Genomic DNA, 17039 nt, shown 5'->3' with positions numbered 1-17039 from the left:
CCAATGGGCTTCACATAAGGCCGACTAAAAAAATATATTTTACACTTTCACTGAACACATTTCCACACCTCCTTCTCCGGCGGCAATCTGCGCGACTCCGTTTCCGAAGTAGCTCTCGCAGTTAGACAAGATCGGCCTCAATTTCAAAGTCTGCTTACTTAATGATGTTTGTAGATTTCTCAGATTCTCCGTCATGAGATGATATATACTTGTACTGATGAAGTGCTAGCAACCTTACTGGTATTTATTTTGGCTTGCGGATTCATTTTTTGCTGAATCTGTATCTCTGGTACTGAAACCTGATTTTGCCGTTACGCTCCAATAGCTTACAGTATGATGATCCGCATAAGCACCGGTGTTCATCGCTATCTGTGTTACCAATTCTCAAGTTTCGCTGGCTATGGTGGGCTAGTTCCGGGATCTGAAAGCCCTAGGTTTTCTAAAAGTCTCGTCTCTGGAAACAGGAACGCAATCCCGATTCCTCACAGGAGTAATCCTGAACCTAAAGGCCAAGATCTTGATTTCGTCAATGTCGCTCACAGCCACCTGATTCAATCTGATTGGGATCAGCTTGATAAGCTATCCAAACATTTGGATTCGTTTAGGGTCAAGAACATACTACTGAGAATCCAGAAAGACTATCTTCTCTCCCTTGAGTTCTTCAACTGGGCGAAAACCCGAAACCCAGGCTCCCACTCTCTTGAAACCCATGCCATTGTTCTTCACACTCTCACCAAAAACCGGAAATTCAAATCCGCAGAGTCCATTCTAAGAGACATCCTCGTAACTGGCGGCTTGGATTTGCCTGCCAAGCTGTTTGATGCCTTGTTGTATTCGTACAGGGAATGTGACTCTACGCCTCGAGTGTTTGATTCGCTGTTCAAGACTTTTGCTCATCTGAAGAAATTCAGAAATGCCACAGACGCTTTTACGCAGATGAAGGATTACGGGTTTCTTCCAAATGTCGAGTCTTGCAATGCTTACATGAGCTCACTGCTTGGTCAAGGGAGGGTGGATATTGCTCTTGGGTTTTACAGAGAAATGAGGAGATGTAAGATATCCCCAAACACGTACACTCTCAACATGGTTATCTCGTGTTATTGCAGATCAGGGAAACTTGACAAGGGCGTTGAGTTGCTGCAAGACATGGAAAGATTGGGTTTTCAGGCCACGGAAGTGTCGTATAATACATTGATAGCCGGGCACTGCGAGAAGGGTCTTTTGAGCTCGGCTTGGAGGCTTAAGAACATGATGGGGAAGAACGGCTTGCAGCCTAATGTGGTTACTTTCAACACTCTCATTCACGGGTTTTGCAGAAGTGTGAAGTTACAAGAAGCTAGTAAGGTTTTCGGTGAGATGAAAGCGGTAAAGGTGGCTCCCAACACTGTCACGTATAACACTTTGATTAATGGGTACAGCCAACAGGGTGATCACGAGATGGCCTACCGGTTTTATGAAGATATGGTCTTCAACGGGATTAAGCGTGACATTTTGACGTACAACGCGTTGATCTTGGGACTGTGCAAACAAGCTAAGACGAAGAAAGCTGCACACTTTGTTAAAGAACTCGACAAAGAGAATTTGGTGCCAAACTCTTCCACCTTCTCTGCGTTAATAATGGGACAGTGCGTGAGGAGAAACGCAGACCGTGGTTTTGAACTGTACAGGAGCATGATTAGGAGTGGTTGCCATCCGAATGAACAAACATTTAATATGTTGGTTTCTGCCTTCTGTAAGAATGACGATTTTGATGGAGCAGCTCAAGTGTTGAGGGAAATGGTCAGAAGATCAATCCCGCTTGATTCAAGGACTGTTCATCAGGTCTGCAATGGACTAAAGCATCAAGGGAAAGACCAACTTGCGACAGAGTTGTTACAGGAGATGGAAGCAAAAAGCATTCTACAAGAGCCTTTAGGTATCTGAGAAGTAACAAGTTATTAACCAAAAATTCCAATTTCTTTTCGTTTAATGGAAGAAGAAATTGGTTACGTGTTTAAGAAAGGATACAATCTCATAAATATTACAAGGCACAAGGCAAGAGTATAAGAATATATGTTACAACAACAAACGAATATCTCAAATGAATCTGAGGGAAAGTTACACTCCAAGAATTTCCTGCTCTTTTGGACAGAACTAGAATATAAACAGGAAAAAAAATGATGTTTCCGGCTGTTAAGATTTGACTGAGTCACACACAGGATAACCTTAACATTATCAACAGAGAGGAGACGTGATCAAGGGTTGATCACAGAAGTAGAAGAGAGGCAAGAACCATTGCAAATACAGAAAGGAGAAGAGATAGAGTGAGTCGGGTTTGTCCACTAGGTGCTTGTGCATTGGTTGATGGGGTTCCAGGGGTTGAGGCTGGGGCTTTTGCTGTAACCGGAGGTAGTGGTGGTTCAGTGACATCAGCATCTGTGAAAACCGGTTTAGGAGCTTCGGCTGGAGGTAGGGACCCAGGACTCACTACTTCTAAGAGGCCACCGGGTGGGACAGGTGCCATGTAAAATGGAATTTCTTTGCTGCCCAAACATGGATTTCCTGCAGAAGAGAAATAAGTTAGGCATTGATGTTAACAACTTTCTGATGTGAGAGCTTTGGTGCAGTTTTTGGGCCACCACTTACTTTTGTATCTTGCAGCTGTGAAAGGGAACTCGGTGATGGTTCCATTTATACCGACTCCAGTGACATACGAGTTTATCTCAACAGTTGCGTCAGAGAAGAAGTCATATGGTTGAGATACAAACTCGTTCTGAAACAGCTCCACATAAACCGGGAGCTGAGACTTCTGTAGCCTCTCTACAACTTTGGTTTGTCCAATGACTAATCCATCAGTGACTTCAAAGACTGATGATTTTCCAATGACAACAGCGCTAGCGAATTCCTTTATGTCTTCGATAGCAGAGTCGAGAATATCACGGATGGTTTCCTCAACTTTGTACACAGTCTCGTACTTGCTCTGTTTCTTGAAGTCAACTAGAACCGAACTGTTTGTTGACTGAATCATGACCTTTGTGGTTGTAATATTGTTATAGCCAGTCTCTGTGAGTGTATCAAGAACCGCTTTAACCACGTCGAGCCCTTGCTTCTCTCTAAGGTATGCTGCATTCTGAGGGACAAAAAGAACATAGTGTCATGGCCATGTGAAGACGTCATGGTCAGATTGATTAAAAGACTAAGAGGTACACGAGAACTCACCTCTACACTGATCAAAACACCGGAGAGAGAGGTCGAGTCCTTTGCCAAGTTAAGGAATTCAGAAAGCGAAAGAAGCTTCCCAGAATTTCTCTCTTTTGGATTCCTAGACAAACGGTATCCTCCTCTGTAGGGGTTTGATATAGCAGCTGCATAAAACGATTGGAGAATAGTTATTAAAACTGTTATGTAACCTCTAAAGTAGCCTGTAATTTATATCAACCTCTTTTAAGTCAAGTAGGAGTGGACATAGAAGCTCTCAAACTAGTGACTATAAATAGTAGGAAGAAGAGTGTACAAAGCAGACCAGCATTTATCTGAAAAATTTAGAAATTTTGAAGAGAAACTTACGAGTCAAGGTCTGAATCTCAGGCCATGTGAGACTAAAAGTGTATATTCCACCGACTGAGCTAATCTCAGGGACAGTTTCTGAACGATTTCTGAAAGGAGTCTGGGTGACCATTGTGGTGTTCCCGAGATCGATCGAACTTGAGCAAAAGGGTTTGCCGTCGCTGGACATTTGGACCGAGCAGTCGATAACATCAGCACCATCTTTGATTGCCTTCTGATATGCCAAGTTTGTACACGCTGGATAGTCTCCACTCGCACCATTTTTTGACATAACAAGAAAATCCACTGAAACATGAACCATTTAGAAAATGATAAGTCAATCACAGGTTTCGTTATTGAGGTAAGGGTAACTGGTAAGTCATAGCAAGAAACAAAGCAAAGTTATTATTACTCTCATACCTTGTTTTGTAGCGTTTCTGCCCATGTGGGAGAAGCAATCTGAGGGAAATATGAAAAAAGATCTTTTAGGAGTATTTTCATCAGTATTTTAAGGACAAAGTGCTTGCAAGTAGAGGAGATTTTGCTTACCGACGGATGCAGATGCTGTGATGGGAAAATCAGAGAGCACACCATCGACAGAGAAATTTCCATTGTCCACAAAAGATAGATACTCAGACACTGGATCGTAACTGTAGTCGTGTGCAATATCGACATCATTTGCAAAACCTGACGCAAAAACTTCCAATCCAGCTTTGTGAGCATCTTGCACTAAGGATGATGTCTGAGGAAGCAAGTACTGCTCGTCATTGAGCGGCAATATGTAAGACTTGGGAACAAGAATCCCTGAAGCAAACGTCTTGACAAAAGTTAGGTTACTCAAGATAGAACCGTATGTTCGGTTTGTTGTTGGCTCGAACTCCTCTTTCTCGAGAAACCGGAACACAAAACTCGGTCCGTTACGCCCGAAACGTCCAGCAATTTTCCTAAAGAAGTTGACTTCAGGGGAAGAGATGAAGTCAATGATTACAGTTTTCGAAGCTGATACCAGAAAACTGCTCATGCTCAGATTATGCTCAGCATAGAACGCGTCGTGCTGAACATTTAACCAGAAACCTTGTGGTTTCAGCGCGTCTACATCTTGAACCGTCTGAATCGAGTATCCATTTCCATCGAATTTTTCCGACCGAGAGAGTATACCTCGGATCACTGCAACAGGTGAGAACAAATGTGAGAAATTGCAGGGAGAAAAACAACCAAATTGGTTTTTCTACAAAAGCAGTGATCGAGTCATGAACACTTACAGGTAACATCCTTGAGGTCTCTCAAGGAGAAATCAATGGTGAACCAACCCTGAGTAGGGACTCCATTGACGAGGTATGACTTTTGTCGATTTGGGTAAACACCATTAATAGATGAAGCATTGCTCATTGTTAAGCCAGGGAAGCAAATCCCAGCTCCATCTTTGGTTAGCTGAAGATCACACCACAGAACAACATCTGGTACACTTGTAATCATTGCGAACTTGTAAGCATCGAGGCTCGAATCTGGAAACAGTCCAGAAAATCCACCACGAGCAATCACACGAGGAAAATCACCTGACAACCCCAAAAAAAATGGTAATCAAGAAGTGATTTAATACAAGAGACTAAAAATAATTTTGAGAAGGACACTTCTATATTCAGAGACTGTCCTAAACTGGCTAAAAATACTATGTGACTGTCCTAAACTGGCTAAAAATACTATGTTTGATTATCCCAAGTTGTACTACAAATTTGGGTGACTAATTTCTATCGTTTTCTCGGAAAACAAAGAGCAAAGAAAGAGAGGCAGTGAGAGAACTCACCAGTGAGCGTCAGCCATGGACTTTTAGATTTCTGAGCATCGATTTGAGCAGCAAGCAGCTGAATTAAAACAACACCACAGAGTAAAAGCGAGGAAGCTCGTAACCCTCGCATTGTCGGATTACCTTGCCGGGAATTCGTCGTAACCTGCTTTTATACTCCCGCCGGCGACTTGACCGGCTTATTTCTTCTCGGAGAGCGAGGCGAGATTTGAGAGAGAGGTGGATGAGAGAGGTCTTCTAGTTCTGGCTATTTCGTTTGTGGGATTCTTTCTCATTTATATGATCGTTGATTAAAACTAAAATAATTAAATTAACATTAGAAAAGCTTCTGATGATTTATTTCTTCTTACAAGTGTATTTAATTCTTTAAGTACTTATCATGAAATGATTTTCCAATAGTCTACCACAATTACGCGTAATCACGTATTTTTTGGACCGTCGAGGAGCCGAGATTTTGGTTGGTCGGCTTCAGCTCTCAGCTGGTGTTGCTGAGCTCTTTGTTCCTCGGACTTTGACAATATTATACATTTTTTTAGTAAAAAAAGAGTATTTTTTTACTGTTATAATTAGAATGGAGATATCAAAAATAGTAATTGTAGTAGCATGTTGTCTTTGTTTACTTGAATCTATTGCAAAACAAGACCAAAAATCTGACATGGTTAAAAATTAGCTCTAGAGCTCAATTATAATTTAACAATGATAAAATATAATATATTATCATAAATATATAGAACACCATATAGAAATATATCGATTTTTCTGGATTTTACTAATTCCATTTACAAATAATGTTTATGATATTGTAACAAATATAATTAAATTAACGTTTGCATTATTTTTGAAACAAGTAAATTGAAAGTACTAAAGTTGATACTATACTATAGACAGGTTTTTAAAAGTTCAATATTAAGTAACTTGTAAAGATCATTAATTAATATGGACAATTGGGTCCCTTAACTAATAAATATGATGAATTGTACATTTGCATGCATTGACATTTATCAGTTACTATAATTCATGTTTGCTTTTGTATACACAAGTAGGCTATATTAAAATTAGAAGAAAAATATAATTTGAAAACAACAAAACATGCTTTTAAACCAACTATTGTAAACAATGTAAGAAATTTTAACCTTTTAAGTTTGAAAAAAGTAAGAAAATTGAAAGAACTAAAGTTGATGCTATACTATAGACAGGTTTTTAAAAGTTCAATATCAATTATTTATAACTTAAAGTATTTTTGTCAGATAATTCGGATTATGATCTGAGTCTCTTTTAGGATTTATTTATTTGGTAATCACAACATTAAAGACAAATAAGTAGAAAGAGACGAAGCTTTGGTCGGCGGCTCGGCGCGAGCAAAAAACTGAATAAAAGTGGTGAATGAAGAATCAACAGCTAAGTCGGGTCCCACAACATGGCCGTCATGACTTATCTGTAATCGTACACGTGGCGAAGAGCAATTTGTTGGTCACTTATGAGATCAGCAAAGACGCGCAAACCTGTCACGTTAAACGTGGGGCCGTTGTTTGCTGTAAAATAAACCGCAGCTTTCGAAAATCTTTTTAATGATTCTAAACAAAAATTTCATGTAGGAAAGTTTCTCATTAGGATGTTGATGTGATTGTTGTATACATTTTAGAATAATTGTTTTAATTGACTTTCAAAAATATTTACTATTATTACTCTGCCAACTTCCAAGATTAATTAATTAATTAGGCTCGAAAAATAAAGAAAAGGCTCTCCAATGATGTTGACCTCAATCTTGTAATTATACGTTTCTGAGTAACACATTTTTATATCATTTTCCGAGTAAAATATTTATCTGGTGTAGGACGGTTGAATAGACGACCAACATACCTGGCTGTCTTCAAGATTATGAAAAACTTAAATTGTTTCCCCCTCCTAAAATGATTGGACCTTACAAAACATATATCAAATATTGGCACGGACTCTTACGAACACACATGATTTATTTACACAGAACGATATTTTTGGTTATAAAAATAAAAGTAAAACTAATCGAATGCACGAATAGATTAAAACACATCATCCTTAACAAGGTTCAGTTCTTCCAATTTGCAATTTAGAACTACATTCAGAAACAGATCTAGTAGAAACAATAAACACTATACCACTGATATAAACGAATTTCAAGAGTTTTCTTGACTTAATGCTCAATTTTGCAACATGGATTCTTCAGAATAAGGAGTCAAATCCTATACAAGTTTAAATATAAAGTAAATCATTTAGAACCCTTAATACCATCAAGGTATCAACGTCAAATATTCAATGCATCGTCGTCTTATATAGATTGTTCAATCTTCACATAAACACGGCAAATAAATCTTCAAATTAGATTCACGTATATGATGCTATGACACTATAAAGCATAGATTCACTCCACTAACTTGTACCTAATTAGCTTTTTCCAAAAAAAAAAAAACTTGTAGCTAATAACATGTCACAACCAATCAAATGACACTAACTAATAATTTTACCTGTTTTCGTATAACAATAACGAAGATATCCAATAAAAATTGATATAATTTTCAAGATTGCTTGGAAACAAACACAAGTTGGTAAATAGCCACTAAAATCCAAAAGAAAAAAAAAAATGAAAACCATACAGAAGTTGGGCATGTGCATCACTGTGCATGTAGTTCTACATGTGCAGGACATTTATTCTTTTTTTTTTTTGTTGTCATCATGTATACTTATAGAAGCTAAAAGAGTGAGATTTGCAACATGTTACATTACATACACTTTGTTCTTCGATTTTGTTAAAAGTTTCCATGATAATCTTTAGATACTTGTGGGCATTCAGATTGTTCAATTACTTCTGGACCTTTGGTTATGTCGATTTGTGACATTTTAAAAAGAAGATTATACATAACCAAGCTTTATTCGAGTTGGTTCCATCAGGCGTGACAGGATTTGGTTGATTATTTATCCATCTTAAGTTCTGAGTTAATGTAAACAAAATATAAATAAATAATCCAGAAACCAATATAAATTAATTGATACAGTATTACAATACAAGATTATGTTTTTGACGCCAATATATACAACCTCTCGATATTAAAAACAAAAAAAAAAGGTTTCGATACTAAACCATGCTGCTTGAAAATTGGTGACCATTGAATACATGTGCATCCTAATTCATAAAGCCCAAAATAGTGGAGCATCCAAGCATGTTAATTATGGGTTTGGCCTTGTGATGGGAAGGAAGGAAGTAATGAACTCTTGTCAATTGTCATAAGGTAATTTACACACATTATTTCTAAATAGTATTGGCCTAAAAATTTGGAGTCTTTTGAAGTCTTTTGAAATGGGCTGAGAGTCAGCGTTGACGTCAATGAACCCGTTAAGACATGTCGTTAGTAGAGATTTGATGTCCTAATTTATACTACCTTTCAATATTTTACCACTCCAATTTTCAACATCAACCATACAACCTTTCTAGCATAATGTTGTAAATTGTGAACCTAGAATCGTTACCTATACAAATTAAAAATTAAAAATGTTGAATACAATCTAACTATGGTGTAAATGCAGACGGCTACAAATGTGAGATGTCAAGAGAAGTGACACGTAGACAAGTCGTTACACCGTGAGGTCAGCGTCCTATGTCGAGGTGGATACACATCCCTTCCACGTGTATCCATCACAGAGCGAGTTTCCAGAACCTAATGGTATACTTTCGCGCGTGACGTTGATCCTCAAAAATTAAGCATTCAATGCCAATGAGCCCTTTTTGTCATTCACACGAAACATAAAAACTCGTCCTTTTTTGTTGTTTCCCTCGCTCTCTATTCACGGCTTTGTTATTTGCTCACACGAAGCACAAAATTCATCTTTTTTCCCCTTCATCATCTTCTTCGTCTCGTTGAGTTTGCTTCACGTGACCTAGTTTATCTTTTGCACGTTGCTGTTTAGTTCCTCAGTCTCGGTCACTTCCACACCGATATCGATGTTGTAGCGAGGAATTCAACGCCGAATTTCCTTCACTCGAGGTTAGTGGCGAATTTCCGTACATTGGGACTATCTTTGATCTTTCGAGATTAGTGTTGGATAATACAATAGTTTGCGTGATGGAGTCGTACATTATCGTGATAATGGGTCGGTTACCCAGTTTTGTCCTATTGTTATTGATCGCTTTCTCTTGCTATGTAAAGGACAAATTTTTCGACTCGGTGATATTATTTTGGGTTTTTTCTTGGCCACAGAATTAGTTCGTCAATAGTTACCTGAAGCTTAGAGTGATCCGTTTTCAGGGAGAATCGAACAGAGGCTTCTGGGTGAATGGTAAACGAGGAGATGTCTGGGTTCGTGGGTGTTGTCGTTTCGGATCCATGGCTGCAGAGCCAGTTCACACAACTCGAACTTCGAAATCTCAATTCCAAGGTTTGTCCTTTCTCTCTTTCATTGTTGGTTTTTTGTATACACCGTTTGATCTTTGTTCAATTGGTTTTGTGTGTTGTATAGTTTGTATCGTTGAAGAATCAGAGTGGAAAGATCACCATACAAGACCTCCCTCCTCTATTGGTGAAGCTCAAGGCACTTAATTCAACATTCAAGGAGGACGAAATCAGGGATATTCTGTGTGAATTGAGTTTTGATTCAAGCAGTGATGTGGGTTTTGAAGAGTTTCTCAAGGTATGTTGGATCTTTTGGTGTTTCTTGGTGAATTCGGGTTTTGGATTGAGTATATGAAATACATTGTGGTTTTGGATTGATCCCTAATGTGCAGATATATCTCAGCTTACAAGGTAAAGCAGCTGAGATCTCTGGTGGTCATAAGAACGCATCCTCGTTTCTTAAAGCTAGTACAACGACACTTCTCCACACTATACACCAGTCGGAGAAGGGTTCTTTTGTTCAACACATCAACAGATATCTTGGTGATGACCCTTTTCTGAAGCAGTTCCTTCCACTTGACCCAGATTCCAATGAGTTGTATGAGCTTGTGAAAGATGGTGTGCTTCTTTGGTAAGGTGCACATTCTTACATTTAGAGTCCATCAACACACAGAGTGAATTTGATTATGGATTTCACTCATTTCTATTCCTTTCTTTCCGGCGCAGTAAGCTCATAAACGTAGCAGTTCCCGGGACTATAGATGAACGAGCGATCAACACGAAGAGGGTACTTAACCCGTGGGAGAGAAATGAGAATCATACGCTTTGTCTCAACTCTGCGAAAGCTGTTGGATGCACTGTTGTTAATATTGGGACACAGGACCTGGCAGAAGGACGGGTATGCTTGGTCTGATCATTGTTCAGTGTACATTTGATATGCATTGTTCTGACCTGCATGGAGGTTTAATGATGTTTTTGCAGCCTCACCTGGTGCTCGGATTGATTTCACAACTCATAAAGGTCTGTACTCATCCACTTGTCCTCTGTGTGTATCGGACTATTCTTTTTGTTCTGAATTTATTTGACTAGATAGTGTTGGTTACTGCAGATTCAACTGCTCGCTGATCTCAATTTAAAGAAGACGCCTCAGCTTGTTGAGTTGGTAGAGGACAACGATGTAATTGAGCTACCAATCACATTGTCACTCAAGTATATCGTCTTGTAAATTATAATTGTAACAAGTTTCTCTCTGTTACAGGATGTTGAGGAGTTGCTGAGATTACCCCCTGAGAAAGTTTTACTGAAATGGATGAACTTCCATCTTAAGAAAGGGGGTTTCAAGAAAACCGTCTCAAACTTTTCTTCGGACTTGAAGGTATCTACCTTCTCAGAGTTTAACTTAGAGGAAACCTTCATCTTTTGCTTATTTATCTCTTTACCTAGGCGGATTAATGATTGTATTTACGTGCTACTGTTTCTTCCAGCATGCAGAAGTAATATCAGTTCTTGGATAAGAGAAATAATGTGAACGATCATATAAGTCATAAAAGAAAAAGATTTTTTTGAACCGCATCAAGTTTTTTTCAATGGTAAAGCGTGTTCGGGTAAATATGCAGGATGCACAAGCCTATGCTTACCTGCTCAATGTTCTCGCACCTGAACACTGTGACCCGGCTACACTAGATTCAAAGGAGTCTCTTGAGAGGGCTGAACTGGTTCTCAATCATGCAGAGAGAATGAACTGCAAACGATACTTGAATGCTCAAGAGATTGTTGAAGGATCTCCAACTTTGAACCTCGCATTTGTGGCACAAATATTCCATGAAAGGTTTGTGATAGACTTTCATCTGTCAAAATGTTCATAGTCCTATTTGATTAGGCTGGTGACAGTTTACTCAAAAAAAAACCTGTTGTTTTAAGTTATTCGGGACAAAGAAAATTGGGAGTGTTAATGGTAAAAGAACGGACACAGTCTTCATACAATGCTATTATCAATGATTTCATATGCTTTTTACATGAAATCCCTTTACTTGGAGATATTTTGCCAGTTTTGATTTTAAGCGTTTTACGTTCTCTATGCACTGAGTTTTACTCTACCTGTCTGTACCTGTTGCAGGAATGGTCTAAGTACGAATGGTAAGTATTCATTTGCGGAGATGATGACCGAAGATGTACAGACTTGTAGAGATGAACGATGCTACCGGCTATGGATCAACAGCCTCGGGATTGAAAGTTATGTCAATAATGTGTTTGAAGATGTTAGAAATGGGTAAGCTTTATTTTGTCGTTTTAGTAAAGCAACCAAAAAAGAAAAAGAACTGAAAACGGTTTTGGTGCTGAAGCGTTTTCGTTGGTTCTATTTACTAATTTGCTGCAGATGGATTCTCCTGGAAGTTCTTGACAAGGTCTCTCCTGGGTCAGTGAATTGGAAGCATGCTTCCAAACCGCCCATTAAGATGCCATTTAGAAAAGTAGAGAACTGCAATCAAGTCGTAAAGATTGGGAAAGAGCTCAAATTCTCACTCGTAAATGTAGCTGGAAATGACATAGTTCAAGGGAATAAGAAGCTCATTCTTGGTAATCATTACTGCAGTTTCTTTGTTGCTTGATGCAAGAAGATGATCGTCTTACAAGACAGAGACATATGTTTTTTTTTCTGGTCTCAGGTCTGTTGTGGCAGTTGATGAGATTTCATATGCTCCAACTTCTCAAGAGTCTGAGATCGCGGACACGAGGTAAAGAAATGACTGATGCAGATATCCTCAGCTGGGCCAACCGGAAAGTAAGAACTATGGGGCGAAAATCGCAGATCGAGAGCTTCAAGGTTCGTTTCTTCATATCAACTTCAAGCACTTATCTTATAAAATATGTCCACCATCACTTTCTAGTGAATGTGAATCAAATTGAGTTTCTTCAGGACAAGAGTCTATCGAACGGGTTATTCTTCCTCGACCTTCTATGGGCTGTTGAGCCAAGAGTTGTAAACTGGAATCTTGTCACCAAGGGTGAAACAGGTTCACTACTTTCTTTACTAGACTCACTCTAGTTACTTTCTCAGTCTTAACTCAATCAAGCTTTTTTTTGTTTTGTGTGTGTATGGTCGTTGAAACATACAGATGACGAGAAGAGGCTGAATGCTACGTACATAGTAAGCGTCGCAAGAAAGCTCGGTTGTTCGGTTTTCTTGTTGCCTGAAGATATCATGGAGGTAAGAACCGAGATTTATTGGTGATTTTACCTGAAACAGCAGTTACTTAGTAGAGTTAATGATGAGATGCTAATTGGGATGTTGTGACAGGTGAATCAGAAGATGATCCTAATTTTAACGGCGAGTATAATGTACTGGAGTCTTCAGAAACGCTCACACTCATCGGAGAGTTCGGATTCGTCGTCAACTGATCAGAGCACAACCACGACGTGCACCAGCACAGACGCGTCCCCTGCTCCATCTGTCACGGCAGAGGACGAAGTTTCCTCATTGAGCGGCGAAGTCTCGAGCTTGGCCGTTGAAGAAAACGAGGCTGATGTGGTTTCAGACATCCCCACTGCCTCAGAGGACACACCCAACGGATAGAGAGAGAGAGAGAGAGAGAGAGAGAGAGAGAGGAGACGAATATCTTTTGAGAGAGCAAAGGAGCTTTTGTTAACATACTCTTGTAATCTGTATGTGCGTCTCAACACATGTCTGGCATCTTGCGCATTCTACCTCCTTAGAGAGATGTCTATAGAATAGATTCCCGGCTACAGGCAGAGAGTTAGTACCACACGTCTCCAACGAAAAGAAAATTTTGGACTTTTTTTTAGCTAAATGGTATATATCATAAAATATATACAAAGAAGAAACTTTAACAAGGTGTTAGATTGGAGAAAACTAAAATTTTCATTTAAAGAAACCAGAAAACATCGCAACAAAAGTACGAACGTGATTGATAGGACCAATTTTTTTTTATTTGAACTTTATATAATAAGAGTTTTCATTAGTTTTTGTATTACTGGATTTGTTTTTTCTTGTTTCTAAAATTAACCCTGCTTTAAAAAAAAACGTTTTATGAAACTACTAGTATGTAAAACACCAATCATTATGATGTTAGGAAAAAAAAAAAGTAAAAACACCAATTAGAATGGGCCTTAATTGCATAAGACATACAAGTTCAAGTGTTGAGAGTAGGTATAGCTACGACCTCTTTGGTTCTCTTTTACGGTTTTACCGGTGTAAATTCATGCAACAGTGTAAATTCTTGGAATTTTTTTTCCCCATTTAGAAGAATAAATAAATTTATGAAGGTCTTTATATGTTAATTCTTGGAGTTTTAGCATTCCTTCAATGCAATCCATTTCCATTGTACTAATCTAACTCTCAATTGTGTAATATCCGTAATCTTCGTTTTTTGTTAACAAAATTGACATGAAGTAATCCTTTACAACAAAAAAAAAAGTAAATGCACTAGATAACCTAAGTGCTGTTCATATATGGGAAAAAACACTTTTGCAGTACTGTATAATTTACAATATACCAACGTTACCCCTACGTCTCTATAATTTCTAAATGATCATGCACGATATTATATCAGAGATATTAATTTAATATTTTATAAAATTTCGAACACTTTCGCTGATTCTTTTTATTCTTTTTCTTCCGGCGACTACTATTTATCCTCTTCTTCCTCCACTTTCCCTTTTATAACCTCCTGTTCTTGGATCTTCCACACCCGCTCCACCCGATTCATCATCACCAAATCCATCTGTTCAAATTCTCTCAAATCCACCGGCGCCGATCGTAAACCCGAACCACCTCTGCCTCCGCCTCCTTCTACGCTTAATTCGAATCCTCAACCGCAATTTTCACCTTCTCTGCCGGATTCGGATACAACCACCGCACCGCTTCCATCTACACCAAAAACAACAATAGCACCGCCGCCTCCAGCGATAATATTGGCATCTCCGCCAAAAAATACGCCGAGCTAACGTATATATAAAGTGTGTATCTATTTGAATTACTCCTATAATTTTATTACTAGATTACTAACAATACATATAGAGTGTTATATGTTTTTGTAGCACACTAACTACAAAAATAACACCTATAATAATCTAGATAATTCATTATTGTTATCAATCTAACATATTTTTTACCTTGTTAATTATAATGTTAGACGTTAATTTTATATGTATTATGCTAAGTATACCAATAACATCTTTGATCATCTATATAACTCATTATTATTATCGATTTTCCATATTTTGTACCTAGTTAATTATAATGTTAGACGTTAATTTATATGTATAATTGATGTAAGCTAAGTATTAGCAAGATAACAAAATATGTAGTATAATAACAAGTTATGTAGTTGTATAATTTATATGCTAACAAAAGAAAGATGATTAGAGAGAAACTTCATACAGGGAATGAAGACTCGTAACAAAGGAAGAAGAGAGTAAAGAGTAATAACACCTTCAAAATGTCAGAGCAATGTCTCACCAATTTACTGTTTTTCCCATTTAGCAAATTTTGACCAAATTTTAGATTTTCTAGCAAATTCGCTAAAAAAAATGATATTTGATTAGCGAAAAGACAAATTTACCCCTCACAAAATCTGGGCCTCGCACGGATCCGAAACAGATCACTGGGACACGAACACGATCGTCAATCAATCATCTTCTTCCTCGACGCCAAAGGAGCTTCATTTTCAAATCTGTGAGAGATCTCTGATACTTTTTCCTCCTCTCTTGGGATTAGCCTTTCTCTCTTCTTCAATCGGATTGCCCCGATCGCATTGATTTTGCAACATATATTCACGCGTAATTGATTGTCACAGGATAATCTCATTGGGATCAGGACCAGACAATGGCTTTTCTTGTTACATCCCTAATTTTCGCTTTAGTCGGAATCATTGCTTCAATATGCACTAGAATCTGCTTCAACAAAGGCCCCTCCACGAATCTGTATGTTTGATTCCTCTCTTTTTTTTTGGCTTCTTCTCCGCAATCTTAACCAATCATTCGACTTCGGTATGTGTTTGATCGATTGCTTCGTCAAGGTTAATGTAGGAAGTTTGGTTCTCCGGTTTCAACTGAGTAGCTCAAATCATTATTATTATCTCCTTGCGCTTAGAATCGAGAATTTTTAGACGAAATAATCTCCTCATTGACTTTTGGGGAATCTCCATACTAATTTTACTTTTTGAATTTGCTCTTTCCTGTGATAGTTTCTTCATTGTAAACAAGAAGTTTCCCAATTCCAACTCTTGTGGTGTTAAAGTGACTGCCTTGTTTCTGCCTTCTTCTTTGCTTTGACACACATTTTGACAACCATTCTTCGTGTTTTTTTTTTGTCTTCTATGAAACAGGCTACATCTTACCTTGGTCATTACAGCGACTGTCTGCTGTTGGATGATGTAAGTTTATGTCTGAATTCTGATGCACACTTATCTTTCCTTTGCATGCTTGCCACAGGTTTGCATTTATAGCCAGCCATGGTTCATCTTTTGTTTTGTATCCCGGCCAATTAATTGTTTCTCACCTTTAGCCAACCCTTTCCTGTTTGATTATTTCCTCATCTCGTTCTACTTCAACCATCAAACCATCAAGAGAGAGATCCTTCTAGACTTTACTACTTCCGATTGTCTTGTGGATGGAAGGATGTAATATCTCAACAGTTTATAGTTGGAGTCTTGGAGATGAGTCATATCTTTGGTAAACTTATCTGAAGTCGATGAATTAGCATTCATGTCAGAGAAAGCTCCACAACATGAACATTGTTTGTGTCTGACCAGTGTCCCACGTTTTCCTATGTGTTGTCATCCTATGGCTCTTTGTCACATTTTAGTGTGCTTAGCCATTTCGGAAATGTCATTTAATATGATTGATTCGTTATCTTATATCTTCGCATCACTTTTGTTTCTTCATTTTGGCAGGTGGGCAATTGTATACATTGCGCAGATGAAGCCTCTCATTGTCCCTATCCTAAGCGAGGTAGAGTAGAAACTGTCTACTCAACACAAGAACCCATGTTCTCAAATTAGGAAACCAATGCACAAATTTGAGTAAGAACCTCCCGGGTGCTGTTTCTGTATCTTTTTTAAACATATCGGTTTTACCGTTTGTAATTCTAATCTCGGTGTGGAACAACAAAACTTTTCCCCTCTTTACTGTTGAATCTCTTGTCTCTCATTCTTTTCTTAAACAGTCTTCATAATACTCAAAGACTTTACCAGAGAGTGAGTGTATTGTTGATGAAATAAATCTTTGCGAGAATACTCCGCCACTTATCTATCTTCATCGTCTACCAGGTATTTTGGGATTTTTTTTGATATTCTTGGCAACTTTCTATCAAATGGCAATAATCCAAG

General features: G+C 38.2%; 4 protein-coding genes across 8 annotated transcripts; 3 read left to right on the top strand and 1 right to left on the bottom strand.

Moving 5' to 3' along the window:
* The first annotated feature begins 83 nt into the window (after positions 1–83).
* Positions 84–1989, top strand: LOC18029544 (pentatricopeptide repeat-containing protein At4g26680, mitochondrial). Its single transcript, XM_006413089.2, has 2 exons — positions 84–240; positions 326–1989. The coding sequence occupies exon 2, from the start codon at positions 334–336 to the stop codon at positions 1921–1923; it is 1590 nt and encodes a 529-aa protein (XP_006413152.2). The 5' UTR covers positions 84–240; positions 326–333; the 3' UTR covers positions 1924–1989.
* Positions 1965–5589, bottom strand: LOC18029543 (glycerophosphodiester phosphodiesterase GDPDL3). Its single transcript, XM_006413088.2, has 8 exons — positions 5330–5589; positions 4788–5081; positions 4075–4692; positions 3946–3984; positions 3547–3831; positions 3199–3344; positions 2626–3109; positions 1965–2541 (listed from the first exon to the last, which is right to left on the bottom strand). The coding sequence occupies exons 1-8, from the start codon at positions 5439–5441 to the stop codon at positions 2246–2248; spliced, it is 2274 nt and encodes a 757-aa protein (XP_006413151.1). The 5' UTR covers positions 5442–5589; the 3' UTR covers positions 1965–2245.
* Positions 5590–9152: 3563 nt separating this feature from the next.
* On the top strand, positions 9153–13436 carry LOC18029542 (fimbrin-1). Of its 4 annotated transcripts, XM_024149523.1 has the most exons (15): positions 9159–9345; positions 9559–9736; positions 9818–9988; positions 10083–10321; positions 10417–10588; positions 10672–10710; positions 10799–10867; positions 10949–11065; positions 11307–11518; positions 11807–11959; positions 12068–12267; positions 12357–12514; positions 12608–12704; positions 12807–12898; positions 12989–13436. In XM_024149523.1, exons 2-15 carry the CDS (start codon positions 9635–9637, stop codon positions 13262–13264), a joined length of 2097 nt encoding a protein of 698 aa, XP_024005291.1. In that variant the 5' UTR covers positions 9159–9345; positions 9559–9634; the 3' UTR covers positions 13265–13436. The 4 variants fall into 4 exon arrangements, with proteins under 4 accessions (XP_024005290.1, XP_024005292.1, XP_024005289.1 ...); XM_024149522.1 differs by having other exon boundaries at positions 9153–9345; positions 9607–9736; positions 12357–12704; XM_024149524.1 differs by having other exon boundaries at positions 9155–9345; positions 10094–10321; positions 12357–12704.
* A 1821-nt stretch (positions 13437–15257) lies between these two features.
* On the top strand, positions 15258–16960 carry LOC18029540 (V-type proton ATPase subunit e2). 2 transcript variants are annotated; one of them, XM_006413085.2, is made up of 4 exons: positions 15258–15385; positions 15507–15633; positions 16038–16085; positions 16605–16960. In XM_006413085.2, exons 2-4 carry the CDS (start codon positions 15536–15538, stop codon positions 16669–16671), a joined length of 213 nt encoding a protein of 70 aa, XP_006413148.1. In that variant the 5' UTR covers positions 15258–15385; positions 15507–15535; the 3' UTR covers positions 16672–16960. The 2 variants fall into 2 exon arrangements, with proteins under 2 accessions (XP_006413148.1, XP_006413147.1); XM_006413084.2 differs by having other exon boundaries at positions 15315–15633.
* Positions 16961–17039: the final 79 nt, after the last annotated feature.

This window comes from Eutrema salsugineum, unplaced genomic scaffold (genome assembly GCF_000478725.1).
Source record: "Eutrema salsugineum unplaced genomic scaffold, Eutsalg1_0 scaffold_1, whole genome shotgun sequence".
NCBI classification, from domain to species: Eukaryota; Viridiplantae; Streptophyta; class Magnoliopsida; order Brassicales; family Brassicaceae; genus Eutrema; species Eutrema salsugineum.
This window is presented reverse-complemented; position numbering and strand designations above follow the sequence as displayed.